Raw genomic sequence first — 24,266 nt, forward strand, 5'->3', positions numbered from 1 at the left:
AGTTTCAGATTGAGCATCTAACTGGGTAAACTTGGGAAGTGTTTTGCTAACACACGTTCTACTTACAGGTGCTCCAGGAAGACCCTGGGGACCAGGCTCTCCATCAAGGCCACGAGCTCCCTAGAAAACAAGCCGATAACATAAAACTTTAAAATGAAGCAGTGAGGCACTAACAATCTATACTCCTTCCTAGCTTGCTGGGAGCTGCAGCTTCTCTACAGCAGAGAGTGGTTTTTTTTGTTGTTTTGTTTGTTTGTTTTCATAGCACTAAGTTATAACAGAATAGTAAAAAAATGAATTTTAGTGAAGATTCTTTTAATGTATCTTGTTTTTCCATGAAGTTATAAAAAACATGTTATTAACCATGGAAAAATGTCATTCATCTACCAATTTGATCTCTAAAAAAAATGAGAGAGCAAGGAGGTAGACATTTTCAAGTGATTTCAGAAAATGTCTGTGCTGTCCTTAACAATACTATTTCCATCACCACATACTAGAATACCACCAAAATGTGAATAGAACTTGTAAACTGCGGTACAGCTATTTTATCACATATGTTTCAAGCACACAGTAGAATTGCTACTCAATCATTTTTAATTGACAGGAAAAAAAATCAGAAGGATTTACAGAGAACAAGAAACTCTTTGTAAACAGATATAGTAAATATTTCAAATAGATAAACCAGAACAAAAATTTAAGCAAAGTAAGTCAGTAATAGTTCAGTAAACATGTCTGTGAGGTTAGAAACGATCACCAATGAGAAGATTCATAATCGGGACAAATTTGATGTTGTTTCTGAAAATAGCAGGTCACAGAATAAAGTTTCCGTGACTTCATTTCTGGAGAAGGAGACAATGACACAATTGCTACATATTTTTCCTTCCAGACATTTTGAGCATTCAGAGTTAGTAAGATCATAAGAGCAGAAATGTAATAGTCAGTTTAGAATTAACAGTTTGATGAATAGCAGGAGAATGACCCAGCAAAGTCAAAGCCCATAGAAACATGAATCCCACTGGCAGCAATTTAAGACACCAAAGATGCAAGAGAGAGAGAGAGAATGGAAGTGGAACAAATTCTCAATAAAAAATCCTGACAAAGACTGGGACAAGGGAAGGAAAAGCCTTCAGCAAGATGCAAATCACAGGACTGACTACTTAATAAATGTTAGCTTTAATTAAAATGTTATAGTTTACAGCTGCTATGACTTGCTATCTTGCCAGCTACATATTTGCATACATGCCAAACCACTATAAATCCAAGGATTAGAGGGAATGGTGAGTATGTGTGAAGAGTATGTGTACTTCATTTATCAGAAAGACTATAGAGCATTTCTTCCTAAGCAAAAGTATAGTAGTTATGGAAAAACAGGTGACAGGAGAAAGAATATGCAGAAAAAAAAAGCGGGGGGGGAAGCAAAAGATAAATTTAAGTAAGGTTAAAAACATTCAAAGGAGTACATTTTTGTATCCAGTCCATTTAATGAAAGGAAAAGTTAATACTCACTTTGCTACCTTTAGGTCCCATTATACCAGTTATACCTCTGATACCTAGAATGCCCTGAAAATGAAAAATATATTCAAATCATGATTAAATCTTTTCATCAGAACTGTCCTAGTTTTCAAACAGAAGTCTTCTTATAGTCCTACTTGCTTTCTTTGTGTTTATTTTACTACTTTCTTAGTACAAAAGGAAAAATCCATCTGTTTCTTTATTTGAATATTTAATTTATATGGTAATTTGACATTTCACTAATTTAAGACTTTTAAAAAGACTAAGTAAACAATCAGGCTGAATGCTACAACCACAAATATGCTTGAACAACTGAAATTACCAAAGAGTTGAAGCACAGTTCTGCAGTCTGTGCAAGAGGAATGCATGAAGACCAGGTTTGCAAAAGAGCTGAGTTGTCTGAAGTAGGATATAGGACAGATGTAGAGAAATGCACCAGCAGACTTTATAGAACAACAGAGGTAGATAAAATTGGGCAAGATTTTCAAAAAAATAAGTGCTCAACTTATATGCCCACCAGAGACTGTACTGCATAGACATAGTAGGTATGATGCATCTTGCTGCACTACAACCACTTCTCTTCAAAATACAGTCAGGTGGGAAAGTTAGTTTCAATTTTGGGAAAGGTGTTATCTTATGTAAGTCCTCTTATCCATCATGCAAAAGTGGTAGATGGTAGGTGCTGCTGCAGAGATCAGATTCCTAATTCTTTCTGTGCATCAGAACCTTACATTCTTTTATGTAAGAAACGTGCAGGAAAAATATATAAAGAGAGTTCTGTCAACAGCCTCTCAATCTGTCTCTCTAAGGTGTGGTCTATCCTCTTTGCTATAGGGTATCTATCTGACATCACCTTCTGCATATTTCAAATCCCATATTTTAAGAGGAAACAATGATTTAAAGCCTGTTTGTAAGGTCATCAACTGGCTAAGCAGTAAAGTGAAATGAAAGGAAAGTCATTCTCTAAATGTTTTATATCCCTGTTGAGTTATTTCAGTGATACAAGAAACTTAAACTGAGTTTGGTCCCCACAGGCCCTTCAGAAAGCAGAATAAGCATCTTAGGCAAGTGCCTTCTCTGCACCAAGGCCCCAGGGATACTTTTTTCAGCATCAGACATAAGAAGGATTACTTCATCTTTCTCTAGTCCTAATGCAGTTTTCTGTTGTCTTATGTTTATAGAGAATTCAGTTATTTAGGATTTGGATGTCATGTACATCAAGGTAAGCTCCCCCAAAACGTCACATCTAGACATCAGTGGAATTAAAGAAATAATTCCACACCTAGGAAGGAAGTATAAGAATCCATCAGAAAATAAACTATATAAATTAAATGTGTTATGCCTGAGCTCTACAACTGTTTCTCTGACTTAGAATAACCCCCTTACTTCTGTTATATATTTCTTACTGAGCTGCAGGATCCCTAGTAATAGGTCCTCATGAGGAAACAAGCTGAGAAGGTATGTGTCAGAACAAACAAGCCAGGAGAAGCACAAGAAAACAATTCCAAAATAACAGATATGATTAAAGGCTTCTTCCCTGACATGCAAAAAGGCAGAAACCTGAAAACATCTGTTCTTCCAGGGCAGACACTCCATCCCCAAGTCTTAGCAAAGTCTGAGTTTCACAGTTAAACACTTTAAACAAAAACACTAGTTTTTCAAGGCTGAAATTATGGAAAGCCAGGAAAAAAAAAAAAAAAAACTATTTGCACAGTCCAAACATTACAAAATGTAGGACATGAAATACTTTTAAAAATAAGCCATGCAATGATGCTTTGTTTTGTTTTTACAAATAAGTCTATTCTCACTTATAAGCAATATGGCAGAATAAAAAGAAAGGTGTGTGGAGCTTTTATAATAACTCTTACAATAAGAAGAAATAGACAATAGACAACATAATACAGCAAATGTGTAACACTATTTAAGAGGAAATACTTTACTGGTGGGCCTTGAGCTCCAACTTCACCAACGGGTCCTTGATCCCCTTCTTCACCCTGAGAAAGCAAAAGGAGTGTATTTGAAGCTTATCAGTACCATGGATATGCCCTCTCGTCACAGATACATTCACTAATTACTGTTCTCTGTCAACAAGCCCTGATTGAAGAAAATCCAGATGAAGACTAGTTACTCAGAATATAGACAGATACTAGTTCAGGTTCACATTCTATTTGACTACTAGCCAAAGATATAATTTCAAATAAACCCTAGTATAAAGAAAAGTAATAATATTTTCCTCTTTATCTTTGTTCATTTTCTTCCTTGATGTTAATCTCTTCAGGTTTCCTTGTTCCATTAGATTAAAGTATAAAGGAGGGATACTCATAAATGTTAAAGAAGGGATACTCATAAATGTAAAAGGACCAGATATGCCAGTAATTCTGCATCACAATACCACTTTGTGTTTCAAAATTTTTCGGAAATTAAAATGGTAAAATGCCTTATCAACTGGTTAACCCCCAGGCTGATTACATGATAACTATGAAATGCCAATTCAATTTGCATAAAGGGATTTTGGAGCATAAGACAACTGTCCAACATCAAGGGAAAAAATAAATTAGCATTCTTTTCGATATAGTAAGGAATAGAGAGCCATGTTGTTTTGTGTCCTTTGTTGTGTTTTTTTTTTTTAATGTTCTCCAATTTTTTTTCAACCTGCATTGAAACATGCACCAATGCAACCCAAAATTTCTCAAATTTTCATACCAGCTTTTCAATATTAAACAAGGTTAATCCAAATGAAACACCTTAAGAGAGTTCATATTTCAGTCTTCAAGCTGAATCAGACTTGGCCTCTTTATTACAGTTAGAATTTTTCTTTGTGTCTGATCTTACACTGTGTCCTTTCCCTCTCAAACATGTTTTGCCCTGTCATTCTTCCTGTCCCTGTTATGGCTAAGTTGTGCCACAGAACAACTTATTTGGTAAATCCACAGAATTCTTCTGCATCTAAATGTTCAGAAGGTTTCCAATTAATAAACTTGACTTCAAGTTCCATAATAATTGATTTTGAGGATCAAAACAAAAAGCAAGAGCAGTATGGCAGCACTGACTTTTGTGTCATAACAAATACAAATTACAGGTGTAATAGAGATGTGCCTTTGGTTACTCTGCAGTATTATGAGATGTAATCTCTCTTCATGCATGCTTTTAAAACAGATAATAGTTCTAACAAAATCCAATGCTCTTTTTGAAAAGGCTAAACTAGTTAGACTGTAAAAAGCAGAAGCAGCTTTTCCTTTCATATATATTTTATTACCTTATAACCTTGTTTTCCTGGTTCACCAGATTCTCCTTTTGAGCCTTTCTGTCCCTAAAATAAGTGTAGAAACCAAAATAAATAAACAGAGTTGATTCCAAATTAAAATACAGAGTTCTGCAAACCAGACATATGCTCCTCAGAACAATCTTGCTCTTCCCTCCACAATCCCCATTCACCAATGCTTCATCATCCACCCATTTAATACCATATATTAAGCACCATCTTCAAACAAACCAGTTCCTGGATCTAACAAGACTATATTTCTAGACAGATTAGCATTTCCTTTTAGGTTATCACATAACAATCTCCTCAGGCCAACAGTACTCCCAGAAACCAGTGAGGAATACATTAAAAAAAAATCTTAGATAAAATAAGAGTGTTCCTTTCAATTTAGTATGTTATAAGTTACATGATGAGAAAAAAAAAAAAAGAAGGAAAAAAGACTAAGGACTTGGTGGAATATTTGGACTCTCTGGAGTGATCACACTTCAAATGCTCTGAAAAGTGAATGAAGAAATCCTTCAGATACTCTAATCCTTTCAGGAAATATAAATATTACTCTGCAGATTACAACAGCTGTAAGAGATTTCAACAAGAGGTTGTTTTGGCCGTAAAGTGTAGAAAAAACTCTAAGCACACATACTGAAGCAATGTTTTTTGAAACTAGCAAATTACCCTTCTTTTAAGCTAGCTAGTACCCTCCCTAGTGCTTTGAGAAGGTATGTCTGTAAGGAATGTTTGAACAGATTCTCTTACCTTCATTCCCATTAAGCCAGCATGTCCTGGGCGGCCAGGTGGACAAGCGTTGGGACACTGGAAAAGCACCCACATAATTAGTACCACATAGCTTGGATAAGGTTGCCTTAAGATGGTTAAAAAAAAAAAAAAAAGAGTGGACAAATCTTACCAGTGGGTCACCATCTTGCAGGCCAATTGTTCCCTAAATTAAATTAATCAAAATTAGTAAAAAGAAAAATGACCACACCTGACCCATCAGTCAATAGAGTCATTAGGCAAACCAGAAAATACTACTATCTGAAGCTTGAATGAGAATCATAATCAGCCAAAAGTTCTCTGATATGAGGAGCACCTAGATTGTAGGTTTTTATTGTAGGATTCTAGCTATGTACAAAATCCTGTCCTCTAAGTTAGATCAAATTTCTGGGGAAAAAAAAAAAATAATCTTTTTATTTTTTTCTTAAGCTACATAAAATATATTAAACCATATTTTGATTTTCAGTATTTAGGGAAGTATTCCTAGGTTAAGTCAGTTATCCAAACACTGTAGATTTTAAACGTTTCCAACAATTTCTGCGGTCAGGATAGCTTTTCTTTTTCCAGCTTACTACCATTCAAGAAAAAAAAAAAAAAAAAAAACAGCTTTACAGTGAAAATAATCTTCCTACTACACACGTACCAGTAGATGAGTGAATGTCTCTCAGTTATATTGCAATAAACTGGAGATCTCTGTACAACCAGATGGACTCCGTGGGGGGAAAGCCATTCCTCATATTAAATCTAACAACTGATGGAAGTGAACAGGAGTGCTTATGAGGCACAACAGGGAGAAATACAACTTCACAGCAGCTGCTTGATTCTCTGAAGCCCAGTGGGACAGAACATTAGTTCAGACAGAAGCAGGGGTGCTTAAGTAACGAACTGCTCTCCTTTTATACAAAAGAACTTTAAAAAAAATAAAAAAGTTGAGGGTATAGTAGGGTCCATAACATCTTTAACTAGAGTAAGATTGTGGCACTTTAGAAACCTAGAGGACAAAGTTGTCAAGGAATAGAAGAGACATACACCATTACCAAGGGCTCCTTTTTACCTGTTGCCTAAATACTCTTCTCCACTTAATCATTCACATTTTTTACAATGTCTCTTGCAACTCTCTGGTAACTTTTATGAACAAAAGAAACATGACTTGGATAAAGTCTATGGATATGGGGTCTGTCCAACAGAGGAAGAGTACAGCTTTTAAAGAGACATTAGTATGACTCAAATACATTTCCCAGTGTTTGTATTTCACAGCACACAGCCTACAATGTGCTTGCCAGATGCTCAGGTTTTCTCTCTCTGGGCAGGTAAATAGCCACAACACGAAAGCGTAACAAACATCCCTTCTCTCAAGAGGCTTGGAGAGGACAACCACTCTCCTAGGGAGGTAAAGCACCAGTGTAGCTTTCTCATATCCCTTGCAAGTAACAGGCAAGAGACAAAATAAGTAGCACCTGGGGGCATGTATTTCTCAAGCTCTTGAGCCAAACATAATTCTTTTCTCCTCCTTGCAGAGAATAGTCTACCTCTATTGAGTTGAGGTAGACCATCCTGTAGTTGGTATTGCATCGTAGAACTTAAGGAGAAGTTTTGTTCAAGCAGCAGCAATAGTATATAATTCAGACATTAGCACATATTAAAGACAATCACTTACTCGAGGGCCTGGTGGACCTGGTGGTCCTGGTGGCCCCCTTTTTCCTGGATCTCCCTAAAAAAAAAAAAAAAAAAAGTAAAATAATTATGTTGATTCATAGTGATAATGACAACCAGTAGTTACACATTCATACCAAATAACAGAGAGAGATGAAGTAGCTACAGAAGGACAGGCTACGTAGCCAACCGAAACCTAAACCCATAACCCAGCTCCCGTAGCAGAATGGAAATTTTATTTTTTTGCTAGTAGAATTGGACCCATGTTGTACAATGGGAGCCAAAAATAAAATAAAATAAAATAACTTTCAACTGTTTTAGAAATCTGAAGTATCTGACCACAAGATCATCTACTTATACCTTTCTCTCATAACAGCTGGTTAAGATCTGAATTAAAAAACCATAGTAACTGACAAAAGTGCCTAAAGCAAAAAGCAAAAAAGAAAAAACAAACACACATTTTCAGAGTCCAAGATGAATTTACAAAGTTAGAATCTTCTCCCATTCAAGAAATTTTGACATCTAACACTTTCAGAAGTAAAGACAAAACACAGAAGCCCTGCTAATTATTTTTTCTGATTGCCTTTAATTAAAAAAAATAAATCTAATCTGACTGAGACCACCTTTTAACTTAATACTGTCATTTCTGTATTGTTTAATATGTTATTAAATCAAAAATGAAACAAGAAAATTAACGTAAAAAAATATTCACTGATTCTCACCATGCCTGAGTTATAGAGCCATAGGCTAAAAACACTAAAAAGGAGTATTTATTTTCCACATAATGTATAATTACTTTGCGGGACTCATTATCACTCATTATTTGTTGTGGAGGCCCTGGATACAAATAGATTCAAAAAGGGACTGAACAAATTAATGGGGGATAGCCTCATATATAGCTTTTGAACAAAGCAGTACAGATGCAATTTCTGCTACAGGCAGTCTCGGAACTGCCAACTACCAGACTGTGGGGCAGTGTGACAAAACAAAAATTAAAATTAAAAAAAAAAAGACAAATAGGCCTTTTTTTATATGAATGAATGCAACACAGAGAGAGGTTTGCATTGAAAAGTAGGCTTCATTAAACAAAATTTTACAGCTATTTCAGATTTCAATTATAAAATTAACAATTGGTTTAAATTTTAGTTTCAGTGGTAAAACATGGAGTCAAAATATAACACCGTGCTGAAGCTAAGTGTACAGTTCAGCATTAAGATCAGCAGATGGAGTCACACTCAATAATGAGACTAAGAAGGAATACTGTAGCTCCGTGTTCACTGCCATGCAAATGGAAAACAGAAATAGCACATGATGGGTTACTGTAATGTACATGTGAGAAGACTACATGTAAAGCTACAGTTCTACATGTAATAATAATGTTTACATGTCCTAGATTTGTGGCAGGTTTGCTTTTTGATTTTAGCTTGCTTTCAATAGGAGGAACATTATATGAAACATTTAATTCAACTCTAATCGTTGTCCCTAACTTTATGCTATTAATCACTCTATTTCTGATGAGCTTCACCAAACAGAATCTTTCCTCTACCAGTGATCACTGCAGAGACAAAAAAAAAAAAAAAAAAAAAAAAAAAAGAATTTCAAGTGTTGTTATAACCCAAGCCATGTTTAGATGGCACAGTACTTACCCACACTTTCTGTAAGTACATTCTAGCAATTGAACAAACCTACAACTTTTAGCAAACACAGAAATACTTACAGGTGGGCCAGAACGGCCTACTTCACCAGGAAGTCCTGCTGCACCAACTGGACCCTGTAACAACCAAGTTCAGGAGTAATTTTAGATCACACAATGCCTATATAACAAGCATTCAAGGAGAGAGAACATAGCATTTTCTCAAACAACAAATTATGCCTTCAGACACCAGTGTTATTGTCCGATCTACCACAGACCTAAGCAACCTCATCAACAGCTGAAGACAGAACACATAATAGACATAGAACATCAGGATTAAAAGTCTCTTTTTTCATTGAATTACTTTTAATTAAACTGTATAACAGATATAGACAGATGTATTAAACAGCATCTTTATGAATTGTAAAGATGATACTTACAGGTGGCCCAAGAAGCCCCTTGCCCTGTGAAATATGAAAAAAAGTCAGAAATGTGGAGAGGGTTTCACACCTAGCTGAGCTCTTTACCAAGAATAAAGTATTTGGGATAAAAATGCACAAATGCCCTGATGTTTGATTCTGTATTAGAAAACTTGTTTAACCAATGTTAGACATCAACTTATTATCAGGTAATCAATATCAGAAGAAAAATGAAATTACCAATTAAGCTACCTTGAAGTAGCATTTCTTTGCACATATTTATAAGCCTAAACTTAAACAAAGGAATGAAGATATTAAAGCCTTTGGGTTTAACTAATAATCAAGCACCAAGATAAACACATCTACAGATACATTCTGGGGAAGAAAGTGTGACAGAAGCAGAAAGGCAAACACTGTATATAGAACTTCAGATACCTAGCATTTTTTGTTTCAGTTACTTGAAGTCCTAACTTGGACAATAAATTCCACTGGATGAGCTTGAAAAACTGTGATAATCATTTATAATTAATGAATGTTGCAGCCAAAGCTTCTGATTTTCTGTTTGCATCTAGCATTTTAGCAATGTAAGCAGTTTATTTTTGTGAGAAATGAGAGCTTTGGATAACCATCCAGAGACAGACTACTCTACTTGCAAAAGGCCACTGACTGAATTCAAAGCAAAGCATATTTACAGCTAAACGCTCAATTAATCATGTAGCCAGTATGCGTCCTCAGAAGTGTGCTCACTATGTTTCTAGTAAATGAGGTCTCAGATCAAGCCAAAGTCCTGTGAAGGTTAAACAACCTCACCACTTTGCGTTTGTGGTGATAGCTTCTCAAAATGTCTCTGAGTCTGAGAATTGGAACCACCACACTCCAGCACTCCCACTCCTCCACTCCTACCTCCTCCTCTTTTATGTGTGGGTGTGGGGGGGTCATTAGCGCAAATTAAGTTTAAATCTCACTAAAGGCAACCTAACTGGCATTGGCCATTTTGAAAAAGAGTTACTCTATTTCTTCAGCAGCTTGAAGCCATTCATCAAAATGAAAGCCCATATAAAAGGAATTTCCCTAAGAGTTATTTTGAGCATTAATCTTTCCATATGGATTCAGCATTTACAAGCTAACAACCAAGGAGCCAGAAAATCAAACGCTAGGCTACTTCCTAAAATCTGAGGTCTCCAAATTAACCTTAACCTTAATCATTACAAGGGCAATGACAGGTTCCAATACTATTATGAGGTGACCAAGTATATTCACCTTTTCTTTACCTTTATATAACTAACAGTTTTTGACTCAGCATCACAAATATTCCTGCAAATTCACTTTTAAACACAATGCCCAGTTGCTTATTTAACAGAGGCAGAACAACTCCAAAGACAATCCCTACTGATGGTCACTGAAGCATGTCACCAGTCTCAGGTCAAAGGTTGCTAAACTTCCAACAACAATCCAAAATTTCATCAGATTTCTTGTTTTTAAAGCATCAAAACATGGTCACCAAAGACCTGAATCAGGTCAGTGCTATTCTGAGTGGAATCAGCATTCACAAGCCTGGTCCAGTTTGCTGCTTTCCCATGGTAACATCTCTGCCTCTAAGTTGAAAAACTTAGCTTGACGTTCCTTGTGCATATTTTATATACCCAATTTTTATGAAGGCTCTTAAGTTATTCCATCTCACATTGGTCTGTTTATGATAAGATAAAATAATGCATATTTTCCCCCAAGTAATTTTTTAATAAGTCAAGCGGGTTTTTACTATGGTATTTTAACCTCTAATTCAGTAATTCAGTCTATAATTCCCCACTTTGTCTCTTATCTAGTAGTTATTTTTATGTACACTTTTTTCCATATCATCTGAGTAACAAATGTGAGAGAGTTAACCTGTCTCTTCTTTCCAGCTACTTATTTTAAAAAATATTGCAAATGACACAGAAATAGATTCTTCAACCATTTGACAGAAAAATAAAATAAAATAAAATAAAATAAAATAACAGAAAAACTCAAGCCTTTCAGTCTACCCAGAAACTACCTCAGTTTTGCTACTTCCTGTGACTAAATTTAGCTTATCTATTGAGTCTACAGATAGCCTAGCCATTATAAAAGTATTACCTATTTAAATCAGGCTCCATATTTCCAGGCAAGAAATAGCAGCCATGAAAATCAAATGTAAATGTCCACATAGAATGATTCGTCTTAAGTCTGAACACATCTATTAGGTAACCTCTTCAGGAATAACATTGCAATTTCCTCTATGGACAAATACCAAAATGATTTTATAATATAAATTCAACAAAAGTTAATGGGGTACGGTGAAAAATAAAGATACGGTCCAAGATAAAGAATTTCATGAAAAGAAGAGCTATACTGGAATACAATGCCTCTCTTCTATAATTCCAACAATTTCTCTAAAAGGAATCTAGTTTTTAATTAAGTTTTAATTATGTGCAGACCTATTACAATTCTATACCTCTAATGTTGTTGCAGTACTCATTTTCCTTGAGATTTTTCTGGTTTCCTGTATAAGCTAAGTTTCTACATACCAACTAGCATTTGCTTCTCTAAACCTGTAAAATTCCTAGAATTCACAATTCTTTACAACCCCCAAAAAACAATGTTAAATCCATCTGCATGTCAACCTGCCCATTATTCTTTGCATGTGCTCTCTCATTTTTCGTCATTTGCATACAGAACAGTACAGAAAGTCATATACAGCATTTGCACTTGAGTGAATCTATTTAAACATATGGTGACGAGCTGAAACATGAATGACTGTACATAGACTAATTTATACATATGAAATATGGGCTACCTTTTTTCTACAGCACTTTCACAAGCGGATGGAAACCAACAGTATCTAAGCTTCCAAAACTTGTGACCACATCAAAGACATGCTTTTCTTTTCTCCAGAATACAAACCAAATGTGTCCTCTTTGGTAATATGCGCACATTTTGATACAATGACAAAAAGTTCCTCAACATGCTACTTCATTATCCTGTGAGTTCTTTGAAACCTCAGAAATAGTTTACTGATCAGAATCCTTCATACTGATAGTGAAGGTCTAAAAAACCTCTTCATACAGTAAATGTATGGCTTACCGGAAGTCCACGAGCACCTGGAAGTCCTGGCTCACCCTTGAAAAAATAGAGTTTTGCAGAGACATTAGCACAAAGTTTTGTATACAACATACAGCTCTCAACTTTTGGAGGGTATTATTTAGTGGACATGTTCTACAAGTATTATTCACTTAATGCTACAGTGGTTTCAGTGAGACATGACAGAAAGGAGACTTTCTCAATATTAAAAGGACACTTTCTCAATATTAAAAGGCTGCAGCATTTCATTAGTTGCACAGAGACAAACAAAAACCCTGCTAAAATGCCTGTCCCATAATTTCACATATAATTTTGTTCTTACCTTCTGTCCTTTTGGTCCTGTGGCTCCCTGTGATCCATCAGGGCCTGTGAATCCCTTTGGAAATAAGGGATAAAATGTTAACATAAAGGCTACTTGAGCTTTTCTTAATCACAACAGAAAACATTCTAAACCATAGAATAATGAAGCTGAGTAACTGCAGCAGATTTACAATTCAAATGCCTATTTACATGTACAAATAGAACTGAAATTCAATATTAATTCACTTTTAAACACTAGCCAAGTTCAAAGTACTAGCTTCTGGTGACCAATATCAGTGCTTGTGACGTATGTCTTCCAAAAATTATTGTTAAACTTCGACTGAACTTAGCACACGAACTCAAATGATCATATTTTGTCCTGATGGAAGATTGATGAATTAAGTTCATTGATTATGTTAAAAACAACAACCATCCATGCTTTCCATTTCAAAAAAGATTGTTCATAATTACAAACTGGAAGAAGCATCAAGGCTCTCTAAAGGGTAAGCAGGTGTCTGAAATTACGCAAGACTGGTTTTATAGAAGTCTTTTTGCCACCCTTTCTATACACATGCACTTCACTAGGAATTAAAATGAACTGTCAGACTCTCTGTAAGAAGTATGTATTCGTAAAACCAATTTATAGAGACACACATATTGAGATTCTGGATAACTTCACTAGACATTTCAGTTGACTTGTAATTTCAGAGAGGAGGCTCAGAGGAGACCTTATTGCTCTCTACAACCACCTGAAAGGAAGGTGTGAGGAGCTGGGGGTCAGCCTCTTCTCACAGGTAACTACTGATAGCACTAGAGGGAATGGCCTCAAGTTGTACCAGTGGAGGTTTAGGTTGGAAATAAGGAGACATTTCTTATCAGAAAGAGTAGTCTGGCACTTGAACAGGTTGCCTGTGGGTGTGGTGGAGTCACCGTCCCTGAGGGTGTTTAAGGAAATGTTGGACATGGTGCTTAGGGACATGGTTTATTGGGTGACATTGGTGGTAGGGCAATGGTTAGACCAGATGATCTTGGAGGTCTTTCCCAACCTTAATGATTCTGTGATTCAGGAGGCAACGGCTTAATGAAAATCAGTCTTGAATACCCTAAAATAAAATATTGCTCATAGTTTTAATTGACGTGTCCTATTTAAAAGTAGGAAGCTACAATCACTTGCAGTCAGAAGACTCGCACTGTACACTTGCAGGACAGTTGTATGGACTCGTTAGGACCTTGGCTGATTATGGAAACAGTTAGACCTGAGAACAGAGACAAACCTGCACTGTGACAGTCATAAAATGATGCAAATGCATTTCCTGAACCATATATGCTTCTGTGTATCATATACGCCATATATACTTCATGTATATACTTCTGTGTATCTTTTCCCTTTTTTTCCCCATCACTAACATACTGAAACACTAATTCGTGAGGAAGAAAGCATCAGTACAGTTCAGTATTAGTATCAGAGGTCACCCCAAGGAAAGTTTTTCCCCTACTTCTTGTCACTACTGAAGTAGTGTCACCACTACTACAACTGAGATCTGTTTTTCAGCTCTTCTTCCTCAGGCTCGCAGCTTCACTGAGGCAGCATCTGCCATGCCCTCACTCTAAAGGTCACTTTAGTCTACACCATTAGTCACCATTCCTTGTAATTCAGTCCTGAAGGAAATGACACTCCCCAACTTTCTGATAGCCACATAAGGCAATCAGGCATAACTGAATCACAAACTTTCATCTCTTGGGAAAAAGAAGCTACAGAGACTGTCTTGTCTACATAAGCCAGAACAGGCTTATATTAACCACCCTGAACAAAAAGTCAACAAAGCTGCCAGGCTGGATTTGAGGTTAGTCTTTGAACCGTACTTGATTACCTGGCTAAAATTAAAAAGTCATCATGATATTATAACTGCAAATTCATTGGAGTTCTTTTGTTTTCTTTTGTTTCCAACATTTTAATTAGCTTATATGGCCGAGAAATTTCCAGAGAACCGTAAGAAAAGCCTTGCTTTTATGTTTGTCCAATACTTTCCTGTTTGGTGCACATCCAGCGATTCTTTGTTCACCCAAAGGGATGTTTTCTCTGATAATTTTCTTTCTAGAGCTTATATGACCATTACAGGCAATTACTGTACAATATCTTTACTCGGTCTATTAAACTTGACACTGAAATAGTTTGTAAAAGAAAAACAAGAATTGAAGAAGTCAGAACTGCCTCACCAATTAAAAATGGAAAAAGGAATTATAAATCTAAAACCCAATTAAAAGTTGAATGCACAGCAGGAATACAATAAGCTCCCCTGTTTTATCTTCAACTGAAAATAAAAAAGGCTTAACATTTCAGAATACACTATTTTAGTATTAGTTTCATTCATCCACTAATATGAGGGAACATGGAAGTGCAAATAAATATTAAAAGCTGAGTTGAGTTTTAAAAGTTCTGTTTCTCTTGGTTGTGTTACCATGAATCCTGGCTAGGAAAAGAAAATCATACCCAAAGTGAAATTTTTAAGAGGCAATCATTTTTGAAAATCTGCTTATGAGTTTTTGACATGTAAATTGGGTTGTGGTCCTGTATTTCTCTCACAAAAAAAAAAAAAAAAAAAAGAAAAAAGTTAATTTGAAGTACTGAAAATAATGGGAGCATTGGCTAGCCCATTTACACTTAGTTTTGAAATTTGAAGTCTAACTACAGACTGTTTCAGGTTCATGTCCAATTACCACCTTTTCCAAAAAAATAATAAATTAAAAACTGAACTGCAACAGTGTAATCTTCAACAAATGAGGTGTTTCAATTTATATCAACTGTAATATTCCATAATATACTAATTTATAATCTATACTAATATACTACTATCTATACTACACTGTAGTATAGATCTATAAAATCTATACTTATATATAACCTTTATTTTTTGTTTGAAACTGTGTAAGTATTCTATGTAAGTTACAAGTCAGTTTGCCTGCACCCTGGCATACAATCTAAGTAACAATGTAAGTCTTGCTTAACAGAGGTGTTTTTATTGCCACTAATGTATTCAAGGGATACAACTAACAGACCATCAGCGTTAGGTGATCTTGAACCTTTATTTTCCTGTTATTTTCCACAGAGAAAGAAAGATACATTAGATTTTTTCAGAACAGCTACATGAAAATCAGTTTCTCCTCAGAAACTGAGATGTTCCAATTAATGCTTCAGTTTGTTAAAAAAAAAAAAATAGGTAACCATTCACTTTAACATCAATAGAAATGTTGTTTGTTTTTATTCTTTCCCATTTTCTCTGTTTTAGGGAATAGCAGACAAATGAGCCCTAAAATTACAGAAACCACACCCTGTGCGCTCCCCTCTGGCACTGGGTGCCAACCGCCCATGGCCACCTGGTGGTGACCATTGAGGGCAGGGTCACAAGTGTTCCATGCTGGCTGCCCCATGTCAGTTGCCCCATGTGCAGAAGCGGGTCTCGCCTCAGTGCCCTGTGCTGCCTCTGGAGCTGCCCTGGCCGGGGACTGGATTCTCCTCTGGCCCTTGTAGCCCTGCTCTGTGTCTCCCAAGAGAGCAGGGCGCTGACCTGAGGCTGCTTCCAGAGGTGGCTGCTTCCCCCTCAAGTGGGAGGAAGCCACGGCCTAGAAAGGTGTGCTACTACAGAGACTCCCCTACTTGCCCATCACTGAGTTCCCTTGCTCTCATTGTTTCTCTGGGGAAGGACTCCCCGGAGAGGGAAGGCACCATGCTGCTTCACCCAAGGCTGCAGCACGGCCTCCCGCCTGCAGCGCCACTGACCACGGCCCTTTCCTCAGTAGGGTGGCAGCACCCAACACTGTTCCTTGGCTGCCTCTCCCCCTGGCAGGGGGAACACAGAGTTGTTCAAGAGAGCACATTTTGGCTTGGAGAAAAGTCCCTCTCCCCCATGCATGCTGCTGGCACTCAGCTGGCAGCTGTGAGGAAGCCAGAGACCTCAAAAGAAGGTCATGCTCCTACAGAAATAGATTAAAACCAAGTATTTTTCTTAAACTAAAAAAAAAAAAAAAAAAAAAAAAAAGGAAATTCCAGAAAGTCAAGCATACTCACATCAGCTCCTGGCTCTCCAGGCAGGCCAGGGGATCCTGCCTTGCCTGCATCCCCATCCGGACCCTTCAGAATTTGAAAGGAGAGTTATGCATATTTCATCTACAGAAGCAGAAACAAAACTTTTTACATCTCTTCTTGAGAAGCAAATGCAAAGTAGCTGAAATCACTTACCGGTGGACCTGGGGGGCCATTAGGACCTCTCTCTCCCTAACAAGAGACAAAAGGAAAGGTATTAAACTTACAGGGACCTTTCATGGTCCCTCATGAGAAACACTGATTTGCAGATTATTGGGAATAATCTCAAACTGATTTTCTTTGTAGAGAATGAATATAAACCCACATGATCTCTATTATAGACTAACAAGAATAATCACTCAAAGTTCTGACAGGAATTGAAAGAAAATATATAGTAGCTGCTATCATGAATAATGCCACAAATCCGTAGCAGGCTTTACTAAGAATGATACTAGGTAATTCCTTTTGAGATTAGAATTATAAAATCCTTACACCCCATTTAAGGCAAATAATCACAGCATATGACCATAATTACATAAAATAAATCCTATAATTTAATCCTATAATTTTTATATCAGAGAGAATCTGAAAGGCTACCTCTTCCCCTCTCTCCATCCCAGTTTGCTAAAAAATATGGGACCTGTCAGTTCCAGTGTAGATCTCCAGACAAATTCAAATTCCTTGGGGTCGAGCACTGACAGTGAGGACAATGCAGGTACAGCTCGAGACATCACCCATTTTCTAGGCAGGTCACGGGAAATACTTACATCAATGCCATCGATACCAGGAACTCCTGGTGGCCCTGGCGGACCTGGGGGGCCTGGTGGACCAGGGAGACCTCTCTGACAAGGAATAAAAAGAGGAGCAATTAGATCCTGGTAAACCTGTGAGAGCCAGTCAGGGGAGACCAGCACAACGAGAGGGGCTTCTTTGGGTTAGTCAGGGGGTCACAGCAGCAATGGGGGTCTGTGTCAGGACCCACAGGCCCTTTCCCATCTTAGCTTTTGTGGTGATGGCCAGCAATGTTCCCATCACAGGCAGAAGCGGGGTGAGGTGTTAAACCTCCTCCTCAAGCCTGGCTGCCCCTGCAGTCCTTCACAGGTCTGGGGCAAGGCACCAGCAGCTCGACTCCCTGACCCAGCTGTGTGCTGATGGCAGGGCGGCAGGAATAAAAACAGTGAACTCTGCAAACCAAGCACTGAAACTCACTGAGCTATTCTAATTACTCAGAGAGCATAAAGCAGACAGTCTTCCTGAGAGTTCATGCTAAAGAAGAAAGTTTAAAGCAGCCTTTTCCCTACTCCAGGGGCAGGTTCAGCAGCTCCCCCTGTTTCCACAGGATTACATTAGCATCCACAGAGGCTCCTTCTGCAAGCACCAGGCTCCCAGAGGAGAGGCAGGAGGCACTGCATGTGTGTGGAAGCTAAGAGAAAGGCTTTTACGGGCCTCCATCCCTATAATGGGGGTCTCTGTTCTCCTCACTGCCAGCTCCAGCCCCCACAAAGGTGCTCTGTGAGCGGGAGGCCAGCTTGGGGCCCTGCTCCCCACAGCACTGCTGCTCCGGCTGCCTTTCCTCCCCACACCAGTCTTTCCAGAAATAACCCAGCCCGCGGTATTTGTAGGTGGAGGAGAAAAGGGTCAAAAGCCCTTCAGCGGGTCAGTGCCTGGGCATGACGGAAAGCAGCCTTCAGCCTCTCTTCACCCAGACCCCTTCCCTTAGTGCGCAACACCCTCCCTTCCCTCACACTTACCTCAATCACCGTCTGGCTTATCTGCAAGGGAGAAAAAGAGGGACAAAGTCAGAGGAAACTTACTTGAGCCAGGCAGAGGCAAATAATCTGCAGGAAGAGCCCCTGAGACAGGGGGCCCAGCATAGCCCAGGCCATGGTGGGAAGCACCCTGCTCGGGTGCTACAAGGCACCAAAACCCCAAACACGTCCCTGCAGCCAAAAGGTGAGCCCAGCTGCAGGCACCCCTCACTGCTGGTTATTAAATGCCTCGGAGAGGGGGGTCGTGGGGATTGGAGGAGAGCTGAAGGCTGGGAAGGAGAGGATTGAATGACAGCAGCTCCTTTAACCCTTTGCCCTGCTTGCTGTTGCTTTGGGCACCTTCTCTCATCCCCCACCAAGCTTTTCCCTCCCTAAGGCTGCCCGGGAGCCTGCAAGGAGGTGGCAAAAATCTCCCCTCACTGCAAGACACAGCTTTCAAAAGTCTCTGGCACGAGCAGCGAGTGAGGAAGAAAAGAAAGGAAGGCATGGAAGAGTTAAAATGAGGCTGCTGCTCATGGGGGGCTGGGTTTCTAAAGGCACCAAATTTCACACAGGTATGGTGAAAATAGACATCTCTGGACACAGAGGGGTAAAAACGAGGCTCCTGTGGGCTAGACAGACTTGTTGGCAGCCTGGCTGTGCAGTGCCAGGCTGGGAATGCCGCTCACCCGAGCCGGGAGCTCGCCACAGCCTTCTCGCTGGGGTCGCAGGGGGTCGCAGTGAATCACCATCCACTGGATGTCAAACTGGTGGGGAAGACAAAACACCATTAAATCAGTCTAGGGGGACACACTTGACAAGGTTTTAATAGGACGAGCACTGGTCAGCTAATGATGTGTTTTGAAAGGTAGGTAGATGCAATTCAGCACAAACCACTGGCGTGGTCTGGCTCAGCCTCTGGAGCTTACTCCAGAGCAGATCACCACCCTGCATCCCTCCAGCCCCGAAATCTGAAGACAGTTTATAGAGGAGGAGTAAACCTGCTGAGGGATTTAAAGAAAAGGTGAGATCCATCATTTATTTGTAAAGATGTTCTTATGAGCTCAGACATTTATCTCATATTATGTTATAGTGGTGGTTTTATTAAAAGACACACAGTCCCCAAAAGATTTTCTCTGACTGGATGGTTATGTCTATGAGGAGTGATAGGTCTGAGGACAGAAACAGATGGTTCAAGTGTGAGGGGTTCAGAAAACTGGATTGTATGTACAGTAGCAACACTCTGCAATTAAGTTATATATATCTGTGAAATTTCACATCTCCTTTGAATTTTTATATGGCATTGGAAAATGACACAAGATTAAGACAATCTCTTCTCAGAAACTGCCACCAAGTCTCTCTTGATGAGCATACGTGGATAAAAAATACATATCTTCCGCTAATAGTTATCAAATAACTCAAATACACAGCTTCAGAGGTGTTATCATCTGATTTATAATACATCAAGTGGGATTTTAAGTACCAAAAGCGTATTACACTGTGCATAGTTATTATTTTCAAGTTTTAAAGTCTTGGATTGTTTTCACTTTCTATCATATATAGTACCAGCTTGGTTTATGACCCACTAATGAGTGGTTTACCTGGGGGAAAAGAAAGATTTTTTGTTGTTGTTGTTGCAACATAGAGTCCTGGTATAGCAAAGACTGTGATTTGTTTTTCTGAGAAACTGAAATAAAAGTGGGAGCATCCAGGGGCTTTCATTTATTATTTTTCCACTTCTCTCAATCTTTCTTCTTATTCTATAGAGCTAAAGCAGCTTCCCACCATCTCTCCCACGACATAATGTCTTAGTGCTTCCTGGCTGCCTCCTGCACTCCCTCTAAGATATCTCTTTGCTCTCTTCAATCCCAACCTGTGACTGATGCAGAAAGCAGACTGTCACTGAGATGCTTTCCTCTCCTGACACCTTCCTTACGTTGACTTAGTTGCATGCTGACTGCTGTAGCTGAAAAAGGCTTTGAGTCTGAAGTCCTTTAAGATCTCTGCAAGAAGCCCACATGTCCACAAGTTTCTTTTTTGTTATTCTTTTCACCTTCACCACTTCTCTGCTGCCACTGCTGAACTCCTTGCTATCACATCTCTGCTGTTCTATTTAGCACAGCCATTCCAGTTTCCAGAGTGCTGTGAACAGCACAAAGGAGGCAGTAGTTTCTTTTACCTGCAGTGTTACATGACACCACTATCTGTGAGTCAATTCTTCACCTCCTTTATCCAGTTCTCATTTTAAAACCTTTCCCAATCCTTCATAATAGACAACTGAATGACATAATAGACATATAAAAGAATTGAACATATACTATAATTTCATATTAATAGGCAGCAATACAATGATAAAAATAAGAGGTTATCTGGAATCTGAAGTTGATGATTCATAAAAAAGCATAAAAATGAGACCAAATGACCCCCAGATGATAATTTACTTTATACCATACCACTAGATGCTAAGTCTGCATTATTCACCCTTGAATATTTCAAGGGTGAATATTTCACCCTTCAATTTGCAGTGGCAGAGAGGTCCATAATGCCTCTAAAGCAGTGCTTATAATCTATTTCTGATTTAAATAATAAGCTGTTTTTGATTTAAGTGGGGTAGGTGTGGTTCTAAGTGACATCTTTTTCTTCTCCATTTAGTCTGTTTAATGTTAAAGTAAAATGATATTGAGTATCATTTAATAATATTAAAATTAAAAAGTAATCCATTAAGTAGCCACGAAATACTAGAATTAAGATTGCCTGTAAACACTTCCTCTGTGTGTAATCTGAAACTGTGATTCCACACTTCTCCCCTCAGAACTTTTGCCTCATTCACCAGACCAAAGGAGCATGGCTGTGGAAATGATTCACATACTGCAGAAACTGGAAGTTTGGAAATGAATATGGCAAAGTGTGACAGAAAAAGAAAGGATGGCTTTGTGACAAAGGTAGACTTGCCACTGTGGATTGTACTCCTGCTTTTGCCTCATAATTCTTATATAGTGTTAACAAATTGTTTAAATCAAAATAGCCAAATTAGCATTCTGCATTATGGGAGGAAAGGTTAGTTGCTTGAACTGAAGTATCTGGGTACAGGTTATGCAAAAAGGCTGATCAGTAACAACTGTAACTGAAATCAATAGTCCTGAGCTGTATTTGCAACTTATAAAGTGCTACAAAATTTGCAAACACTCTGAAAAACTACTTTTAAAGAATACTACCAGCAGCTAGTACCTGCATCACCACATTGTTTTGTTTTGCTTTTTTAATGTATAGATAATCTTTGCCTCTTTGTGTGCGTGTGTGTGTGGCAGGGGGGGTTGTCTTCAGTTTTTTTGGCTTCTGCACTAAGGTAAGAAAGATGTGAGATGAGAAAATGCTAATTGCATTGGCCTAGAGTTTGATGGATGACTCTCCCAGTGCCAATATCCAAGTCTCAGAAGCAAATGCATCTACATTTTTAAGTTTGAACCAAGTTTTTCAACTTTGTACAAAGTCAATATTAAAACAGAAAAATTATTAATGAGATTGTAAAATGGGATAACTTGCTACAGTAGGAACTTAACTTGCTGAGCCAGAAGATCCTTTTAATGTCTCATATGCTTCCTTCCAACATTCTTGAATGGCCAAAGAGAAAACTGATCACTTTGTTTTGTTCAAGAAGGGGTTTGAATGGTAAACATTAAGTAAAGCCTGGTACTCTCATGAGATTAATAAACAAACAGAAATAAGTCTTAATAAAAGAGGCAGGCATCACATGTAGAATAAAATACTTAGCATTGTTTACAAAACACTGTGCCACAATGAGAATGTGAAAGCAGTTGTAATATTTTGAATATGCAGTTTTAATTTGATATATCTTAGTTCACAGTTGCTTGGTCAGTCAGCACTAATTTATTTATTTATTTTTAACTATGGTTTCTCGGTAATTATTTTGCTTTGGGCTTTTTTAGGATCTAAAGGATGCCACCATTTTGAAGATGTTTGGAGTAGATGTTCTATAAAATCAGTACAAGGTGTTATTAAGGATGAAATACAAGCACAACGTTCTCAGAAATGAACCTTGGATAAACCAAGGATAATAATAAAGCAGAGTTATTAAAATTTAATCTTTTAAGACCCATAGGTGGTTAAGACCCATAGGTCAATAGCCTTGACATCCATTTTCCAAAATTCTCATGGGATTTCCGTTTCATTTTAAATTATTAACACATATATAATTGGATTGGTTATGTCTGTCAGTTCACTGTTTTGCCCTCTTCAGTTTTATGGAAATGCCCATAAATGCCCACAGTTTTGCACATCTCAGTAGCAGAGCTATGCAATTCACTTATCTTATAGGTGGCTTTAGATGAGGGATATGAAGGTTTAGTAAATCTAAGTGAGACCTAAATATCTAGAGTACTACTTTCAGTATAGCAGCATAAGTCCATAGCGAAGCATTTAACAGTACCATAGGCTTTAAGAGAAATTGTGACATTCCTCTGGGGGTAAATCAGAGCGTGTCTGCAGTTGCCTTCTGGACGAGCTGGCTCCTTGTGCCACGCTGGGTTACTGCTGCCTCAGGGATGATTCAAAGAAAAACAGTACTTTGGGGGAATTACAGTTCAGCTAATTAATTTTCAGGTGGAGGTTTTGCTGTTTTTCATCGGTGATATCTGTTTGTTCTAAGGGAAGTCTGCTATCAACTGTTTGCACATTTGTTCTTAAGTGACCAGAAATAAGCTACTTCTATTTAAACATATCTTATCCTGAGAGATTTCACAGAGTGAAAAAAAAAAAAAAAAAAGATTTTTTTTTACAATACATGGATATAATCTGTGCAATAGTGTGAATTAATCCTTGTTCAACAAATATTGATAAGCAGTTTCCTCTTATATGTTAGAAGTTAGGTAGCTGCACCAAACTAGTCAACAGCATTAAATGTCAATTAAATAATGATGTAGGATCACTTCCAGCAAAGTGTTTAGTGACAGTTATGAGAACATCAGGGCAGTGCCTCTGAAATCACAGAAACTAAGGCAATTTACATCATCTCACAGCAGTTAATATTTGAGCAGTAGGAAATGAATGCCCTTACCTTTTCTTAACAAACACAGGATTCAAGAGGTAAGTTCTTTTTCAGTTTTGAACTGATGATATATCTTGTATTACTTAGAGTTTATAGTCGATTATTTGAATTACTTTTAGATAAAAAGAACTATTTTCTTTTTTATCTAAGAAAAGATAAAATGCAGTTGTAAACCTGTATAAAAATTTGCCCTCTATAAAACATTCCAGAAATCCTGGGATAAATCTTTGTAAAGACTCAAAGGCAAGCCAGAGTTTCTAATGGAACTCTATTACTCTCAGAAGCAATCACGGTAACAACAAGCCATAAAGAATCTCTTTTAAAATGACATGTATTATAGTGTACCTGTAAGAAGTTGACCTATTCTGCAAGATAAATGGATCACTCACAGAATACTGAATAAATATATAAATAAATAAAAAGAGGAAAACCAGGAAACGTAACTTATGTCCTTTAAAAATTGTAACACTGGAAGTCATATACTTTAACAAGGCTTGAAAATAAATTAGAAATTGTGCATGGGACATATTAACTAACCAAGACTTCTGAGATGCTTAAACTGAGAATAGTCAAGCAAGTTATAGGATAAACCTAGAATGTACCTAACCATAGATTTATTTACTCAATTTAAAGAGAAACTAAATACACAGGCCAAAACACAAACTTGTGCAGTATAAAAAGACATTTTAAAGTTTCTAGTCCATCATCTTGTGAGTTTTCTTCTTC

At 37.8% G+C, this 24,266-nt stretch overlaps 1 protein-coding gene across 1 annotated transcript in view; it reads right to left on the reverse strand.

Moving 5' to 3' along the window:
• The window catches only part of COL9A1 (collagen type IX alpha 1 chain), a 66,758-nt gene that overhangs the window by 28,461 nt on the left and 14,031 nt on the right, over positions 1–24,266 (reverse strand). The window contains exons 6-21 of the mRNA XM_035542952.2: positions 19,165–19,242; positions 18,479–18,499; positions 17,495–17,569; positions 16,884–16,919; positions 16,713–16,775; positions 12,669–12,722; positions 12,350–12,385; positions 9,272–9,295; positions 8,916–8,969; positions 7,203–7,256; positions 5,679–5,711; positions 5,528–5,584; positions 4,769–4,822; positions 3,453–3,506; positions 1,507–1,560; positions 67–120 (exon numbers count right to left, since the gene is read on the reverse strand). Of these exons, the coding sequence (XP_035398845.1) occupies positions 67–120; positions 1,507–1,560; positions 3,453–3,506; positions 4,769–4,822; positions 5,528–5,584; positions 5,679–5,711; positions 7,203–7,256; positions 8,916–8,969; positions 9,272–9,295; positions 12,350–12,385; positions 12,669–12,722; positions 16,713–16,775; positions 16,884–16,919; positions 17,495–17,569; positions 18,479–18,499; positions 19,165–19,242 (801 nt within the window). The remainder of the gene's footprint in view (positions 1–66; positions 121–1,506; positions 1,561–3,452; positions 3,507–4,768; positions 4,823–5,527; positions 5,585–5,678; positions 5,712–7,202; positions 7,257–8,915; positions 8,970–9,271; positions 9,296–12,349; positions 12,386–12,668; positions 12,723–16,712; positions 16,776–16,883; positions 16,920–17,494; positions 17,570–18,478; positions 18,500–19,164; positions 19,243–24,266) is intronic.

This window comes from Cygnus atratus, chromosome 3 (genome assembly GCF_013377495.2).
Source record: "Cygnus atratus isolate AKBS03 ecotype Queensland, Australia chromosome 3, CAtr_DNAZoo_HiC_assembly, whole genome shotgun sequence".
In the NCBI taxonomy this organism is placed as follows: Eukaryota; Metazoa; Chordata; class Aves; order Anseriformes; family Anatidae; genus Cygnus; species Cygnus atratus.